At 38.6% G+C, this 19,266-nt stretch overlaps 1 protein-coding gene across 2 annotated transcripts in view; it reads left to right on the top strand.

Annotated features, from left to right (window-relative positions):
• Window positions 1-19,266, top strand: part of IQGAP2 (IQ motif containing GTPase activating protein 2) — a 267,127-nt gene that overhangs the window by 217,267 nt on the left and 30,594 nt on the right. For both annotated transcript variants that reach the window (XM_063453609.1, XM_063453608.1), the window contains 11 exons: window positions 3,562-3,732; window positions 4,333-4,416; window positions 4,852-4,923; window positions 5,011-5,080; window positions 7,303-7,511; window positions 11,715-11,864; window positions 14,276-14,439; window positions 15,107-15,331; window positions 15,456-15,596; window positions 16,276-16,360; window positions 17,211-17,443. In XM_063453609.1, coding sequence (XP_063309679.1) covers window positions 3,562-3,732; window positions 4,333-4,416; window positions 4,852-4,923; window positions 5,011-5,080; window positions 7,303-7,511; window positions 11,715-11,864; window positions 14,276-14,439; window positions 15,107-15,331; window positions 15,456-15,596; window positions 16,276-16,360; window positions 17,211-17,443 — 1,604 coding nt within the window. The remainder of the gene's footprint in view (window positions 1-3,561; window positions 3,733-4,332; window positions 4,417-4,851; window positions 4,924-5,010; window positions 5,081-7,302; window positions 7,512-11,714; window positions 11,865-14,275; window positions 14,440-15,106; window positions 15,332-15,455; window positions 15,597-16,275; window positions 16,361-17,210; window positions 17,444-19,266) is intronic.

The raw sequence follows: 19,266 nt of genomic DNA, 5'->3' as shown, positions 1-19,266 counted from the left end.
AGTCAAGTATACCAGAATTCAGGGAAGTCAAAACAAAGCCAAAGTCAAATACCAGAAAATCAAGATCAGGAACGCACTCTCGGATAACCATACGCATAAAACCATGACAGGGCACTGAGCAAGAGGAGAGTTGGGTTTAAATACTCCTGTCGTGGATCCGATTGGCCGTAACCAGCCTTTGACCCCAAAGGCAATTACCAGGTGTGCATGATTGCTGCTCAACCCTCCTGTGGATTTGATTGGCCATAATCGGCCTTTGACCCCAAAAGTAATTACCAGGTTTGCATGTGCATGATTGTGGCTTGGCACAACTTTTCCTGTCAGGACGTTACTGTTGCTCGGCACAACTTTTCCTGTCAGGACAGTAAATGCCATTAACCACATTTTTATGTGTGGATGAATACATGACCGTTTCGACCCAGCTGGGTCTTTATCAACCTGGGTCGAAATTGTTGTATTTTCTTCAATAAAGCTGCTATCTTGGCTATTACCTTGAGTGCCTGGATTACTATTTTATTTTACATATCTAGAATGGGGTTTAGCCATCCTCTGGTTCAGTGCACCTTGGTTGTCTGGTGAGTGCAGTATCTCCTACCGTGACCTAAAATACCACAAACTAATTTTGACACATTTTACACCGATCAGAGCCTGCTAGATCTGGCAGCGACAAGTTCCTGTGGTTTTTCTAAAATGGCTCAAATGGTTTAAAATAGTCCAGAATGTCTTAATTTAAACGTATGCTGGGCACAGCTGTATTTAAAGAACGTTAATATTTTATTGATCTTTACTAATTTAAATCCATGGTATAACTAACCATGCAAATTGGGCTTCAGTGCCATTAACCTCTTGCTGTATAACCACTTATTGGTTAATATTAAGTGAATGCTGCTCCCACACATAATGTGTAACCTTTCACAATCCACACTGTAACACAAACCAAGAGGGAAAATAAAGTGGAACACTAGAATACTCAATATATATAAAAATATATGTTCAAATAAAACTTGTGTAACTAATAAACAAAAATGAACAAAAATAAAAATGGAACACTCAAATCTTCATTAGAAATCCTCGCTCGAAAAATAAGAAGTTGTATAGTGTAATACTGCTACATGAATGAGGTATATAATGAAAGCCAGTTGACTCACATGTGGTGGAACCTACAAAGACTCACTTTGAAAATTTCCAATGTGTGCATAAGTTCACAATGCCTAGGGAACCTGTGTACTTCTTCAAATACGGCTTTATTTGCAAATAATAATGCATTACATCATGGCAAAGCTTCATCAGTCAGATAAAAACCTGCTTTCATTAACCCCTTAAGGACACGTGACATGTGTGACATGTCATGATTCCCTTTTATTCCAGAAGTTTGGTCCTTAAGGGGTTAAAGCTTTCAATTCTATTAAAATGGGCAAGCAGTCCTGAAGAGATGTTTGTGCAAACGCTGCTGGGTTTCACAGCTAATTATGAAGTCTCTATGACAGCACGGTTACCTCCGAGTGAGGGGCTTGGCGTTCGTCAGTAGACTTTTAATGTCATATTCTTCTGCCCATGTCCTTAGAAAAGTAGCGGGAAGATTGGGGAAAAGACAGAATGTTACATTTTCAGGTGGCTCCATGATTAGTATTCTAACACATCCTGACAAGCACCATTGTTAGAGGGCCTGGAATAAATACTTGGTGGACTACAAGTAAAACAGAATAAAAAACATCAGAGGTCTGGAACGTGTGTACCGAAACCAAAGATTCCAAAGCTGCTTGGCTTGTGGGAGTAGCCGGTAGTAAAGCTTGGTCGTGTCCAGTCGACCGGTCAGAGCAGACAGTGCCGATTCACAGTCTGCATATATGGACTTGGCTTCAGGTAATGGGCATCAGATTTTATGAGCACTATCTGTAGCTCCCTTGCGGATTTATAGGATGATACGGGGCTAAGATTCATGTGTGTAGGTGGAAAAGAAACCATTGGCTTTTTTTTTTTTTTTTGTAACATGGAGCTTGGATTTAGCAGAGTTAAAATACACATCAATGACTTGTTTGAATGCTCCCACGATTTATTTGCCTAGACATTTGGGTACAATAAGTGTCTTTGTCTCTCGGAATATGTGTTACCCCAGCATTGTACAATCTCTTAATATTGCACAATATTTCTATTATAGAATTTCTGAATCATACTATCTTACTGTGTACATATAGTAGATTAAATTACTTTTATTGTCATCGTGGCTTGTAAGAGGAGATCCTAGGTACAAACCTGTTTTTTCATGTACTGACTATATTGTGAACCAGGCAATCTGATTAGGGTTATGGGAAGTTTTATTTCAATATGTATATTGTACCGTGTGTTCTATTTTCTGTTGATATCCACCACATTATACATTCTAAGCCCAAAACTAGAATGTTCTATGCTACCAGCGTTCTTCAAGTATCAAACTCCTTAAACCATTACAGTGTGTGCAGTAGGAGGTAATCTTAAATGGACACTGTACGCACCACAACTATTACAGTGTGTGCAGTAGGAGGTAATCTTAAATGGGCGCTGTACACACCACAACCATTACAGTGTGTGCAGTAGGAGGTAATCTTAAATGGGCGCTGTACGCACCACAGCCATTACAGTGTGTGCAGTAGGAGGTAATCTTAAATGGGCGCTGTACACACCACAACCATTACAGTGTGTGCAGTAGGAGGTAATCTTAAATGGGCGCTGTACGCACCACAGCCATTACAGTGTGTGCAGTAGGAGGTAATCTTAAATGGGCGCTGTACACACCACAGCCATTACAGTGTGTGCAGTAGGAGGTCATCTTAAATGGGCACTGTACGCACCACAGCCATTACAGTGTGTGCAGTAGGAGGTAATCTTAAATGGGCACTGTACGCACCACAGCCATTACAGTGTGTGCAGTAGGAGGTAATCTTAAATGGGCGCTGTACGCACCACAGCCATTACAGTGTGTGCAGTAGGAGGTAATCTTAAATGGGCGCTGTACGCACCACAACCATTACAGTGTGTGCAGTAGGAGGTAATCTTAAATGGGCGCTGTACGCACCACAACCATTACAGTGTGTGCAGTAGGAGGTAATCTTAAATGGGCACTGTACGCACCACAGCCATTACAGTGTGTGCAGTAGGAGGTAATCTTAAATGGGCGCTGTACGCACCATAACCATTACAGTGTGTGCAGTAGGAGGTAATCTTAAATGGGCGCTGTACACACCACAACCATTACAGTGTGTGCAGTAGGAGGTAATCTTAAATGGGCGCTGTACACATCACAACCATTACAGTGTGTGCAGTAGGAGGTAATCTTAAATGGGCGCTGTACGCACCACAGCCATTACAGTGTGTGCAGCAGTTATGGTGCCAGGAGTTCCCTGTTACTGTCCTAGTGCTCAGAGTTAATTTTTGAATGGTTTAACACTTACCTATGTTCTCTGTGTCCTCGTTTACATATATTCCCCTTCCAAATTAGATATATCCGTTATGTGCCCATTCAGACTGAAGTCAGTGGCACAGAGTGATTCCTTGTATTATACGTTTCATTTTTATTTTTCACAGACCATCGTTGGGAATATCACCGCAGATTATAATCGGGAACAGTTGTGGATGGCCAATGAAAGCCTCATTACTTTGTTACAAGCACGAATGAGGGGCTACCTTGTCCGAAAAGGTTTCAGAGAGAGGAAAACATATCTTCATCAACAGGAGCCTTCCACTGTCAAACTCCAGGTGAGACCATCAGAATGCTGCATGTTTTCAGACCGTTTCCACTTGTGAAAGCAACATGTCTTCATCAATCACTCTCTCTTTAAAATAGAGATCCACCTGACTTTAAATACGAATACTTCTCTTACATGGCAGGTGGTATACCCCAAACTGGCCCTGCTATGTCACCCTGCTCCCAACCTCGCTTATAATCCCGTTATACCAACACTCACAGCCTCACCAGTCTCTTACGCCTACACTGCAGTAGGTGCTCACAAATATTACTGTTCAATTTATAATGGATCTCATACATTCTGATGGACAGAATACTTACTGGAACAAAGAAGAGTAATCCCCTATATCCTTGGCTGTTGGTATGGCCCAACGCCATAGTTTGGAAGAGTCATGCCAGGATGAGCATGCCTCACTCACTTCCCAAACTGTATTTCCATTGAAATAGGTGATTTTAATCCTCTAAACTTTTCATTTTTGCACAATGACTCATAGTTGGCCAATTAAGACCATCTAGCTGACCATTTAGCACATAAATCCCTCTAGTTAATGAAATATGTTACTTGTCTGTATGTTACTGCTTTCACTGTTAGTTTTTGTTTTTTCTTACAGGCGTCTTGGAAAGGATACAAACAGAGGAAATCCTACACAGACAGACTAAAACTGTTACAAGGAAATATTGTGGGTATAGTCAAGGTACGTGCGGCACAGATTCTGTGATCAGAGAGGTGATACATTCTAGCTAGAGTGTACTCTATAGAGTGCTTCATAATGTAGGTGTGAAGGAGGGGGCGCTCTGTCCCCTGTTTAGATCTCTATGATCACTTTGTGTGAATGGGTCTCTGTATACACCTGGTCATCACTTGCCCAAAAAGTAACACTTAGATGGTAAATTCTCTGATTGTAAACATTTTGTTTCTGTTAATTTCTGTTGTTAGGGACAGCTTAGGTTTAGAGGGTGCCTGCGTTTAAGATTCTGTGATCATTTTCTCAGAATATGGCTGCTTTGAAAGTCCGTCCCCCACACCTGATTCCGGTGTTTATTTCTGCATTTTTTAGTGAATGTTGGCAGAATCCCCCATTTTAATCTTGTGCTAAACTGTCATGTTTTTTGTTTGCGAACCTTTTTAGATTCAGTCTTGGTACCGGATGTTAAAAGCAAAAAAAGCTTACCAGAAACGACAGCAATATTTCAAGGAACACGTAAGATTTGTTAATACTGCTTTTCCTAATTTTGCATCTCAATGCGTGTGAATGTGTACTGAAAATAATTGTTCTTTTGTTCCACAGGAAAAAGAGATCATTAAAATACAAGCATTTCTTAAGGCTAACAAAGCCAGGGAAGACTATAGAACATTAAGTAAGTCAAAAAATAAATACATTCTACTTTAATGGGTTTTCTCTTTTAGTTTTACATGTAGCAAACGGAACAATTGGTACTGAACACAAATGCTTATCTAATCTCTAGTCCTTATAGTGCTATTCATTGCACTCGACAACTCAGGATATAAATGTGATTAATGCTATGTGTACAATCGATATAGATTTCTTTAAAAACGAAAATGGCAACAGAAGGGTTAATCTGTAGTAAAACATCATATTATTTACCTCTGACTCAAACAATTAAACTACAGAAACCTAGTACATATTGTGCTTTATTATATCCAAATAAAACTCAATAACAAGGCATTCAATGATTTACTAATTGGAGCATTCTTACATGCATGCCTTAGGGACACACCACTGCCCAAATACGAAGTAAAAGAAAAAATCACTGTTTGGTAGATATACCCCAAACAAAAAACATACGTGCATTTAATTATGTATTTTTTCATCCGAGTTATATCTAAAAAAAACAGCTTGCAAAACCTGCTGATCTCTTGTCTGCTGCTTTTTCAAGCCCTCCCCTTCTAACCCCGCCCAGACTTTTTATTGCTGTCCAATCACAGACTTCCCAATGCAGCTCAATGAGAAGTCTTTGCAAGGCAGGTGCTCTGGGCAATTGCTGCCTCTTGAGTTCCGTGCAAATAAGCTAACTAAACCAGGAAGTAACAGGATCTGTTGTCTGCTTGAAATGCCAGGGGGGTGTAACTAGTATAATTGAAATCTGCCTTTTTTCCAAAATAAAAAAATAGGGCACACTCTAAACACATAAAGCTTTTCCGCAAGTTAAAGTGAAAAAGAAAGTCCTACAATATAAATAGATTTAATGCAAAGCAAAACTCCAATAATTGAATAGTGTGCCTTGGGAAAAACTTGACTTGCCTTTTTAACCCCTTAAGGACACATGACGTGTGACATGTCATGATTCCCTTTTATTCCAGAAGTTTGGTCCTTAAGGGGTTAAAGCGGTTACTGTTACATCTTGATTGCCTTCTAGCAACATAAAACATATGTTTCATATGATGTGATGAGCATTGGACAGGTCACGTATTCTCACCTCACTTTCTATCCTGTTTACTCAAGTCTCTTTATTTTCTAAGCTAAAAGTCTACAACCCCAAACAATGTTTTCTTTGACGACTTTTGCCTAGAAAAGACAGATGTTGCGTTTAGAAGCAGAGGATGCATTGAATTTCACCCCCCCGGCTTTCCTAAAATGATTTAAAATCGTTTAAAAGAATGTTCAGTGACGTTGCATTGTAGCATTCCATTTGCATATAGCAAACGGCTACTCACTGATCAGATACAAATATCCGTTTTCTTCCAGATAAACACATTTTGCAGGCGTGATGTCATGGACTCTGTAGTGTAATGTCCAATGTCACGGTTTTATTTGTACCGTTTTTATTTAGAATTTACAATTCCAGCATTTAAATAGTGATACTGTTAGTTTATGATAGTTGTAGTGCGGTTCCTAGATTGTTTGACCAAAAGGAATGGTAGTAAAATTCTCGCAGACTCTTAAAATCTTTCATTTCTAAGCTTGCAGGCAAGGATCAAAAACCAGCATTTGTTGGATCTAGAATCTCTCAAATAAATCCCATAAAGATATTAAAAACTACCTGTTCCAAAAATTATAAAAACTTGGTATTAATTAAAATCAAGTTCATTGGAGAAAAAACTGTAGACCCCTGAGGACTGACCAGACCACATAAATTTCTTTGAAGGACAATTAAAGAATGGGAACATTTCACTACTGTATAATAAACTCCCCTGCGCAGAACATCTGTGTGCCAATACTGTATTGGGCAATATATACTGTACATGATTAAGGTTTTACAGGCTGAAACAGTGTTTGTTTTTGACAAATATGCCTGAATAAATGTCTTTTTATGCCTTCCATTGATCCCCATTCCTGTATTCGCTTTTGTTAAAAAAAAAAAAAAAACGAGAGTCAGAAATTAGCCACTATTGTGTTGGCTACACTAAGGGCATATTGAAACTGTTCTTGGGCATCAGAATTCTATTTCCTACAAAATAATCACAGAACTTGCACAGCTCTGGGATAGTCAATGAAGAACACATGGCCCATGGCCTTAGCTAGTACCCACCAGTCTGTCTAGATATAAAAACGTTTCATTCTGTAGCTGGGTTTTTCCCCCCTGTGCTCACACATATCACTTATTCTTCTTGTCCTCAGTTAATTCTGATGACCCACCACTGAACGTTGTGAGAAAGTTTGTCTACCTTCTGGATCAAAGTGATTTGGACTTTCAGGAAGAATTGGAAGTGACACGGTTGAGAGAGGAAGTTGTCACAAAAATTAGGTCAAACCAACAGCTGGAGAAAGATCTGAACATCATGGATATTAAAATTGGGCTTTTAGTAAAAAATAGAATAACACTGCAGGTAAAGTCTTTTTATTCTGTGCTATATTTTAGTTTGTAAAACCCATCTATATCTGTAGTACACTATATTGTTTTCCTTTTTGTACATTAAGTACAAATAGCTAATCTCCAAATGTGGCCAGGTAATAGTGTTTGTTCCTCTTATCTAACACGGTTCTGCTTTTGTTCCTCCACCACTGTGATAATTGAAAATTCATTGTATATGTTCTGAACATTCTATGTGTTGCTAAAAAAATACAGAAAAAACAAACAAACAATGGATGTTCCTTAATAAAATATTTTTTGGGGAATTGGCACAGTTTAAACTAAAATGGCAAAACTAGAAATAGCTTGACTATGTTTAATCTAGCATTTGGAATTTGATCTCCGTTACCAATAATTGAGAATTGTTTGTTTTGTGTGTGTGGTAGTTTTGTGTTTATAAATTATCTCAGAATGTAAAAAAAAAAGATGAAATTCCCAGCGTGAAGATTATTTTTACCCAAACATTTGCGGTTGTGGGGGAGTGGGGTTGTGTATCGTTAATCAGAGTCACTGTAAGCTTGTTTGGAACACACAGTCCTCACAGTACTCCTTTGGGATTGGAAATTAAGTCAGAACTACTTGACCCAGTATGTAGGTGGTTAGGAGAATTGAGTAGAAATCTGTTGAACTGAACTAATTACGTCTGTGGTATGGGTACCTGCCAGACTAGTCTTGATCTTTAAGGACCATCTTTAAGGACCATCTTTAAATTGTACAATACCGGTAGAAGTATTTTCCTCTTATTTTGCATATTTGTCATGCTGAATACATTCAGATTTTTATACAAAATGTAATATTTTTTTATCATGATACTGTAAGCAGTTGGGCACTAAATTTCTACAGGATCAAAAAAATTAAACACACAAAAAACAACTAGTTATCCAAACATTAACACACCTTCACTTCTCTGCTTTGGGTGAACACAAGTATACCTTACTCCACTTAAAGGAACTCTCTCAAAATAGTCAATGTCTTCTTCTTGGATTTATTATGTTGGCAGATTCAACATTCCTCTGTTTTATTCTGTATTTTTTCTTTCCTTTGTGATTTGTAAATGATTTGGAGTCTGCAGATATGTCATTACTATAGTGCCCCTATGCCTCTCGTTCCCCGGCGGTCAAATAAAAACCTGTTTTACAGTTACCAGATTTCAGGGCCCCTCCTCCACCGATAGGGAAAACCTAATGCGCATGCGAGTGCCCCTTGCGTGTTAGGCCTTTCCCATGGGAAAGCATTGAATCAATAGAAGATGATGGACATCCCCATCCAGCTTAGGTTCACATACTCCATGGGAATGCAGGAAGCACTTCTAGTTGCTCTCTGGTTGACCCCCACTATAGGCAGTTTTAACCCTGCAGTGTAAAAGTTGCAGTTTTTGTGAAATTACAATGTTTGCAGTTGCAGGGATAAAACAACAGGGGCACTGCTCCCAGACCACCTTAAAGGATCACTATAGTGTCAGGAAAACAAATCGGTTTTCCTGACACTATAGTACCCTGAGGGTGCCCCCACCCTCAGGGTCCCCGTCCCGTGGTGCTTCAGTTACTTACCTTAATCCACCGCCGGGCTCCCTTACCTCTCCTCCCCCACCGACGTCAGCTCCCCTGTCTGACGTCAGCGGAGCGGAATGTGGAGGCGCGGCAGTGCTGCGCGCGCATTCAAAGTGTCCATAGGAAAGCATTTTTTATGCTTTCTTATGGACACTCTGCGAGATGGAGGCAAAATATGCCTCCAGCGTCGCAAATGCACCTCTAGTGGCTGTCCGGAAGACAGCCACTAGAGGTTGGGTTAACCCCAAATGTAAACATAGCAGTTTCTCTGAAGCTACTATGTTTACAGCAGGCAGGGTTAACCTTAGAGGGACCTGGCACCCAGACCACGTCATTAAGCTGAAGTGGCCTGGTTGCCTACAGTGTCCCTTTAAGTATGAATTAATTTACATTTTTTTTTGCTATAGAGGATGCAAATTGTTGGGGGCACTTTGATTATTCACCAATGCATTGAAAAACCTAAATGAGCTACTTTAAACCAGTGCTTAAATCTGTTAGAGGATCACCAGTTTTTCTATCTTTGGGGAATGTTTACTAGCGTTGGAATGACGCGATCTACGTGTGATCTGTATCAATATGAGGATAGAATTGTTGAGGTGTATTATGAAACGGATCACTGGATTTTACAATAACTTTCTACAGCAAGCAGCGCAGTTTTTCAAAGAAAGTTTATTCTGTTCATTTAACCACAATGTAATCTGTGTTCAGCCTCTTGTGAGTAGGATATATATTGAAACCAGTACAGTAATTTAGGTAAATGTTATCCCCATGAAAGAACTGTGAATATTTTTCTATTTTAGTCAACCTTAAAAGAACACCTCAGTACAATCACCAGAGCGTGATGTAGTGGTTATGGTAGCAGAAGTGCCCTGGGTTCCCCCCATTGTAAGAAGTCAAACTATTTTAGAAAAATATGACTTTTTATCAGTGAGGCAGAGCTCTCCTGAGCTAAGCCCGGCTCTGCAAGCCAGAAACTGATGCTCTCAGCCAGTGAGCTTAGCCATGCAGTAGTTATGGTGCTTAGATTGTCTTTTTAACTTAGGGAGGTGGATCAAACCGAAACGGAGACAATTATACAGATGAAGCTCAAATATCAATAGGAAGATGGCCTTCTCCCAAAAAAACTATTTTACTAAAATATCTGCAAAAAAGCAAAGCTGGAATAGAGTGTATAGAAGATTTAAAGCGATATTGTATCTTGTACATACAACCACTGTATTAAGAAATACTTTTGCATGGACTGTACACTATGTTGCCCGATAAATCAGATTATGCCATCTTCTTTGTTTGGAGGCAGTAACTTAATACATTTTAGCTTTGTGCATCGTGTTTGTACATGTAGGTTAGCTGGATGATCTAACTTCCTTTTAAGCAGAATGTCTACAGGAGCCATCATGTCTCAAAAACAACTTTCCAGATGTTACACAAAGTGTCCACTGCATAGACTCGCAGGCTTCCCCAAACGCCGGCCCCCCAGATGTTGCTGTGCTACAACTCCCATGATTTTCAGCCTATTTCATTCATAGAATCATGGGAGTTGTTGCTCGGCAGGGCCGGAGTTTGGGGAAGCCTGTGCACTTTGGAAATAGTAGAAAGATTTGTTTAAACAAATGTTGGTTTTATTACCAACATGAATGTGAAAATGAGCGGTATATGTTTTACATTTACGTGAAGAATGTGTGCGAGGTTGCACAGATTCTTATCAAGGATGTTCAAACATGTTTTAGATTTTGTCATTGCCCAATATGACGATGTATTGTTAACGATGTGGATAACTGACCTCGAGCAAAGAAAAAGGTAAAAACTGAGTTTAAATTACTTTTACATTTCAGTTACCATAATTGTTATTACGTCACCTAAAATTTCTCAGAACAGCTCCTGGGCACAACCCTACCTAAAATGAAAGTGTTCCTATTTGTCCAAATGTTGGGAGCTATGTGCCTCTTTCATCTACACTTTGCAGCTTTAAGAGCATGTTAGGCTTAGGCTTTTAGTTTTTTGGGGTGACTGCAATAAAAATGAAGTGCTGTATTTATCAATATTCTAAAATTGTCTTTTTATAGCCTCTACTAGTGACAGTGTTTTTACAATGTTTTTTTTTTTTTTTTGGAAAGCTATCTTGCTGGTTGTTAGAATGGAGGATTTCTAAGTTCACTTAGTTCTGCAAATAGGATTTTAAGATGGTGTGGACTATAACCTATGTCACGCTTAACCTACCTGAGCATCATTGGATTTACAGTGTAGTGACTAACTCCACGGGAAATCACCCTCTTCCACTAAACGTTGTACACAGTGAAACATTTTAGTTCTGCCAAATAATTTCTTTCTGAAGATAGAATTTTTTTTCTGGACACTTGAAATTCACTCGAACAGTGATTTAGGAATTTAAATTGTTTGCCAACATACTGGGTATCAATGTTTGTGATATTGGCTGTAGTACTGTCTGTTTCACTCAAATTAAATGTACTGAATAATTAATCAAATAACAATTATAGTGATGACTAAATACAAATGCTTCCTCCGTAGGATGCATCCTAAAGATATTCATATAATGTGATGTAGTGAATGTGTTTATGCTGTTTGCTTGTAGAATGTTGTGTATAAATGTTTTCTGCTTTGTTTGTCTGCAGGACGTTGTGTCCCACAGTAAGAAACTAAACAAGAAAAGCAAAGGCCAAGTTGAGGAGATGTTGACAGTGGACAAACAGGGCATTAAGGGGCTCAGTAAGGAAAAGAGAAAGAAGCTTGAGGCCTATCAGCATCTTTTCTATCTCCTGCAGGTGAGTGTGGATTTTTGGTGGTAATTAATTGCTGTGGACCACTTATCTCATGATGACTTTCCTTCTCTTGGTTTTCTGTGTGGTGAGACCCTTCTTGTTTATATCGAGTTCACATTGTATGTAGCATATAGCTGGGTTTCCAATTAGATGTAAATCTCCATGTGTCACCCAAACATGCTAGAACGATATCCGTTGCCTCGAATCAATGCCACTCAAAGGAAAACTGTCATTGCGTTAAGGAAAATAGATGATTACATGTATTTTAGCCTCTGTCTATACCCTTTGGTAGTGTACAATATTGCAGTCTACATTCTCCTCTAGGGGTGCTCTCATCTTTAAGTTCTCAGTGGGTAAAACAAACATCTAGTCTGATCACTGACCAGACAGGCAACTCGGAGCTAATGTAAGTTCCGAAATCATGACCTGTTCACACACCACCAGTCTCAGAAACACCCTCTGAGCTGTTTTCAGATGTTAATATTGCGCCTGGTCTTCATTTAAATAAGTGGAATTTTCAAAGAGGACTTTGTCCTTAAACTTTCCTTCAGGAATGTAATATTTGGTTACATACCTATGTAGTCACTTGATTTTTAAAGAGGAACCATCACTTCTGTGCAATGTACCCCATAACTTGCGTTGACTTTATTTTGTTTTTGTCTTATGATGTTGCTCTGTTTGTTTGTGTATTTGTTGTTTTTTTGTTGTGTTTAATTTATATTCAAGATTTATACTGTGCTTAAGATTTTTGTTTTTTTTTAGGTTTGAGAAATAAAATTTAAATGTAGAGATCCACACCGCTGTATCTTGTAAACAAGTGTCTGTCTCTGGCTCCCTATCAAAGGACCACTATAGTGCCAGGAAAACAAACTTGTTTTCCTGGCACTATAGGGTCATTAGATCCCCCCCCTCCTTCATGGGCCCCCCTCCCGCTGGGCTGAAGGGGTTAAAAATCACTTCATCTACTTACCTTTCTACAGCGCTGGGCTCCTCCTGTGCTGGGGAACTCTCCACCCCCTGCCGACATCAGATTCAATTGCTTTATTATACAAGTAAACAGAGCACTGCATGAATAAGTCAATACAATTTGTTAGTGATTTAATGGCATTAGGGTTTAATGAACAGCTTTTAGCTGTCACCAGCGAGTATCAGAAATCTTTATCAATTTTGCAGTAACACTATCACACTACTGCTGGAAGGGTTTATGAAATTCAGTGACATCAGCTGCATTTAATAAAGGTGGGGCAAGCTGTAATGTGGTTTACAGCATGTGATTCATTGAACAATTTACATATGGTGTAACTGGGTGACGTTGGTTAATGATTTACTAAATATGGGTATAGTTCCAGAGTAAAAAAACTTATTTGGAAGTAATTAATCTGATTACATGTGTGGTTTTTTAAATTCACGTAGAGATATAATTGTTCCACAAGTTACAAAGAAGAGAAAGGTAATGTAATAGGGGTATTAGTTTATTAAACCACAATGTTTACTTCAATGATTTGGGGAATGTATTAATGACCGAACCAAAAATATTTAACTATTCCTCTCCTCTCCCTGTTCGTAGTTCCATGTTGAATTGCATGTGACACATACTGTGAATCCCTCCCCGTTTTGTCACTGTCTATACTGCTTAATATCCCAATAGAGCCTTCTCTTTGAGAACTTGCCCACCTACCCCCCTAACCATGCAACCTTGACAGACAGCACCCTTGGCATCCAGATCTGACCAGTGTACTGATGCAATAGTACAATTCTTAACTCTGTGAAAGAGAGAGGTCTACACGTGAGTGGCTGTCTTGGCTACTAGAGTAAAAAGTGCAATCTCTCGCCCCTTGACAAAGGGTCCTCCAAGCTTCAATCCCAAGCACAGGACACAAGGACTGAACAGCGAGCCTAAGGATGCAAGATGCTGTAATGTAAATTTGGCACGTTTTGCTGATGTATCCCACAGTGGATAAAGGACCACGTTAAAATATCCACAGATCAAAACTTGTCTGTGTGATTTAGAGCAGATTTTATTTTGCTTTGTGTTCGGAGTGTATAGATTAGTAATGGTATAATCCTGATTATTAATTCTGCAAACGAAAATAATATACCGCCCTCTTGGTGTCTGAAAAAAAAAATAAAAAACACTGAAATAAAGTCTCCATTTTAAGTATAGTTTATTCTCAAACATTAGCTTGACACATTCCCATCCTTCTGAAGAATTTACTCAACGTGTTTTTTTGGGGTTTTTTCTTCATAATGTTTGAAAACATTTTTAAGTTCTCTTTTGTGCTTATATAACATGTCATGTATGGGGCTCAGTTTAGGCTTTATATAAACACATAAAATGGTTGGGTCTTCGTCTGCTAGTTGTCTGGTTGACATTTACATTGTGTTTGTTTTTTTTTCCGTTTTTTTTTCCATAGACTAACCCGACCTATTTGGCCAAGCTGATTTTCCAGATGCCACAAAATAGGTCGACCAAATTTATGGATACAGTGATCTTCACACTATATAACTATGCTTCTAATCAACGAGAAGAATACCTTCTGCTAAAACTCTTTGAAACTGCTTTACAAGAGGAAATAAAGTATGTAAATATAAAATACGCCAATCTATCGGATAATGCTATATCTTATAAAGTGCTGCTTTTACACCTAACCAAATGTTTCCTGTGTAACGACTAATGTCATGTCATAGAATGTGACGGCAGATAAGAACCATTCGGCCCATCTAGTCTGCCCAGTTTTCTAAATACTTTCATTAGTCCCTGGCCTTATCTTATAGTTAGGACAGCCTTATGCCTATCCCACGCATGCTTAAACTCCTTTACTGTGTTAACCTCTACCACTTCAGCTGGAAGGCTATTCCATGCATCCACTACCCTCTCAGTAAAGTAATACTTCCTGATATTATTTTTAAACCTTTGTCCCTCTAATTTAAGACTATGTCCTCTTGTTGTGGTAGTTTTTCTTCTTTTAAATATGGTCTCCTCCTTTACTGTGTTGATTCCCTTTATGTATTTAAAGGTTTCTATCATATCCCCCCTGTCTCGTCTTTCCTCCAAGCTATACATGTTAAGATCCTTTAACCTTTCCTGGTAAGTTTTATCCTGCAATCCATGAACCAGTTTCAAGCTGTGAGATTGTGTCTTGCCCTTTTTGTACAGTCTTGCTTGTTTGTTTACACGGCCTTTCTTGTTTCATTGATCTTCTTTTACTGGTGGTAATTTCAAAGCTGGCATTGTCTCTTTATAGGTCCAAAGTTGACCAAATACAAGATATCGTCACTGGAAACCCTACTGTAATAAAAATGGTGGTCAGTTTCAACCGTGGTGCTCGGGGGCAAAATACCCTGCGACAACTGCTGGCTCCTGTAGTTAAAGAAATTATTGAAGACAAGTCACTCATTATAAATACCAGTCCTGTAGAAGTGTACAAAGCGTGGGTAAACCAGCTGGAGACCGCCACCGGCGAAGCAAGGTGAGAAGAATATTCATCATTCTCCTTTATAACTCAGTGTGTTTCAGTACACATTTTCTAATATATTCTGATATGTTCAAACAGGAGCTTCTAATGATTTATTTTTTGTATTGTTAATTTGCAGCAAGTTACCATATGATGTCACAACTGAGCAGGCACTGTCCCACACTGAAGTCCTTAATAAATTAGAGTCCTCCATCCAAAGCCTACGAACGGTGACTGACAAAGTGCTCCAGTCCATATTCTCATCTCTGGATCTTATTCCGTAAGTTGTTATCCCTGTGGACAGGGATAATTGTATTATAGAGTCACTTGTACACTGACGTTATATTTCTGCCTTAGTTGGACAGCCACTAGACGGACATCCTGGGTTCAGTCTTGCAAAAATTGCAGGACCAACGTTCAACATCTTCATCCTCTACTTGGAGATGCTGAATGAACCCCATAGAGAAGCAATTAATCAACTGGTTTGCTGGGCAAGCGTCATAGCCTCCCATTGCTTCCCTATGGGTAATCATTAAATGGGCAGAGGTCAATACAATTAATGATCTCAGCCAGGGAGGAAGGGCGGCCGCATGGAACCTGGAGCAGTATGGGCTAAAAAAAAAAAAATCTGCATGTTTATATCTCCCCTTACTGATATTCTGTTAGAAGATCTGGGGAGAGAGAGACCATTGTTCTAACCTCTCACCCAGTATACAAGGATTGACGGGGATGAATTGGTAACAGCAGCTGCAAATAACGCAAACATTAGAGACACAACACACCTCATGACATTTTATTTACTTTCATTGTATCTTCATTTACTGAAATGGCTGATAAAATGACTCAATATGTCACGCTCTGATTTTCTTTCATTATAGTTGTTGCTGACTTATTGCAAGTTACAGAATGTACTGTGTGTAAATGTAATCTTTGTATGTTTTATTATTTATCTTTTGAAGTTATGGAATGAGATATGTTGCCAAAGTTTTGAAAAATTCCCTGCATGAAAAATTCCCGGATGCAACGGAAGACGAACTGTTAAAGGTATTACCACCCAACGTTATGCATGGCTGCCTCCACGTAACGTATAGAATTTTATTGCTGTCAATGTTTGCATATCCTGTGTCTTCTCAAAGTTTTGCTTTGAACTGTGTGGAATCATTGCTAGAAAAAGTGTGATTCAAAATTATTTCTATAGCGCCAACAAATTCCGTAGCGCTTTACAATATTATGAGAAGGGGGATGTAACTATAAATAGGACAATTACAGGAAAACTTACAGTAACGATAGGTTGAAGAGGACCCTGCTCAAACGAGCGTACAGTCTATAGGAGGTGGGGTATAAAACACATTAGGACAGGAAATAGCAATTAAATAAGGTGGGAGTGAAGCAGAGCTGGAGTAGAGAGTAGAATGCTGCCCTTTAGGTCATATATAGGGCTATATATATATATATATATATATATATATATATATATATATATATATAGTTTAGATTCTCGGTTATACATTCCTCAATTGATACAAATACCCAGAGGTTTGTTTCTTTGCAGATGGCTTGTTTTCAATTCATAGCTAATTTATGTTCAATATCATTTTGAAATCATGTTACTTATATAGAAGTTGTTTTTTGAACAGTTGGGACGGCTACAAAAATAAAATCACATGATTAGTAGTTGTTGTAAAACACACAATGTGGATTTGAGCAGATATTTCATGCACATTTTACTCATTGCTTTACATCCTCTGACTGACACGGGCTGTAATTGTACCTCCAGATTTATTGTGTAAGAATATCACGGTATTATCTGACTATATGCAGTAACAAATCAGTAATGGAGGAACACTTGGAAAGATGGCCATTTAATGTGTATTCTTGGTGTTATTTCTTCTAGATAGTTGGAAACCTCCTTTATTATCGGTACATGAACCCCGCTATCGTAGCCCCCGATGGGTTTGACATCATTGACATGACAGCTGGAGGGCAGATACACTCGGACCAGAGGAGGAACCTGGGTTCTGTGGCCAAAGTCCTTCAGCACGCTGCCTCCAATAAACTATTTGATGGAGAAAATGCCCACATGTCCTCCATGAACACCTACCTGTCGCAGACATACCAGAAATTCAGGTTTGCTGATTTATCATGAATGTATTTTAAATTAACTTGGGTTTGCTCTGTCTGTTCACTACAGTTATGTATACATTGCCAGCATATTCCGCAGTGCTATACTGTAATAGATAAACCAAGACTAACTAGACGAATGCTAATTATCAAAATTCTGTTGTTCCCGCGAATTTAAACCATTCAGCTATTCACAAATGGTAAGTTGTTTTGACTGATCTTGCCGTACCGTTGGTCTGCTGTTTGGTTAGCTACAAAATACATTGGCTTAATCTTTATGTACGTTTTCCTCATTAAGCTATTCAAAACAGCCAAATTGCAAAAAAAATCCCATCTTTAATTTGATTTAATTCTCCCAATACAAACAAGGATAACTGCACTCACGACCCCAAACTACGTTATCCGTAAGTCACTCAAACACCCCTTAATCCTATATTGGAATTCCGTTCCCAAATCCCCCCCAAACCTTATTCTTATCATTGTAGGGTTTTGTGTTTTCTTCCCATTTTGAATAGTCCAGCTATTGTTCTCATACATGAAAATGAATCTGATAATGCCAGAGATCTGTTTGAAAACACCAGGGACCCATTCAGCCCATTTAGCTCGAAAGAGAATATAACCAAAGAAGTGAGAACTGAACAAAGTCAAGTGAGAGAATTTCTGTCTTGAGTGAAATCGTTGGTGTGCGTAAACAGCCTGAGCATTTTTATTTTCACTACCAGTCTAACGGTAGTGTTTAAATCCTTTATTTGGCCTAACCTTCAGCAAGTTAGGTAACTCACAATGTTTAATGCATTATAGATACTTTTTTAATGTTTGTTACAATGTTTTGTCTCTCAGTAGTAATAATATTTTTTCTGCTTCCGCAATCACTGTATTCTTCCCTAGGTAGTCTTAAAGAAATCAACAAACAAAGGAAACTCTTACGTTATTTCCGCCTGGGGAAAGCCCACTCAAGGATGTTGTCTCAAAGTTAAAAAGCTCGGTCCCCTAAGGAATTTACAATGGACAGTTTAACAGGAACTAGACTGTAAAACACGGGCACAGCCCATCATTTGTGTAACTTTGAAGAAATTCCCAAAAATTCCTGATTTGTACAACAGAGAATGAATATGTTACATGAAATTAAGACAGGAACCAGCGAGGCAATATAGTGCCGACATGGCAGGAAACCACGGTGTTAAGGGTCCAAAAATATTAGTAATATTTCCAAAAATTCAACTGGAACTAACCAATGAGAGTTTATTAACTAAACTGTAAATTGGGTTGAATTTAACAATGAAGTTGTAATCTATCTTCAGAAAAACTTTTTTTTTTGTAAGAAAGAAAAAGTTTATAAAAAGGGGAAAAAAGAAAGGAAAAGGTTTTTTTTAACCTTTATGATAGTCTTTCTAATAACTGCGCCACCTTAAAATCACACACAAAACTTTCCCTGGCCACAAGAGTACTACCTAAATTCAGCTTGATAAAAAACTTAAATTAATATTAAGGGGAAAATCAAAAGATAGTGTTAACACAGTCTGACTCTTAAAACAGCCAGTGAATGAGTGGAGGTCAACAAGAACATGCCAAAGTCAAAAGGATAGCAAGATTAACAACATCTAGTAAACAAGCCAAGATCAAGGGATACAGAGAACAGGATAAATGAATACTAGTGAGGTCAAAATACCTATCAATCCATAGAATTAGTTGCTACAAAGGGAAGCCCAAAAGGATGAGGCGTGGGTTGTAATAAAAAAATGAGAAGATCTCATTGGCTAGCTTCATAGTTGTGACAATTGAGTTGCATGGGTAACCGGTACAACATCCAGTGTCAAATATGTCTGCAA

This window comes from Pelobates fuscus, chromosome 5, assembly GCF_036172605.1.
Source record: "Pelobates fuscus isolate aPelFus1 chromosome 5, aPelFus1.pri, whole genome shotgun sequence".
Classification (NCBI taxonomy): domain Eukaryota; kingdom Metazoa; phylum Chordata; class Amphibia; order Anura; family Pelobatidae; genus Pelobates; species Pelobates fuscus.
The sequence above is the reverse complement of the archived record's forward strand: the minus strand, read 5'-3'. Positions and strand labels throughout refer to the sequence as shown.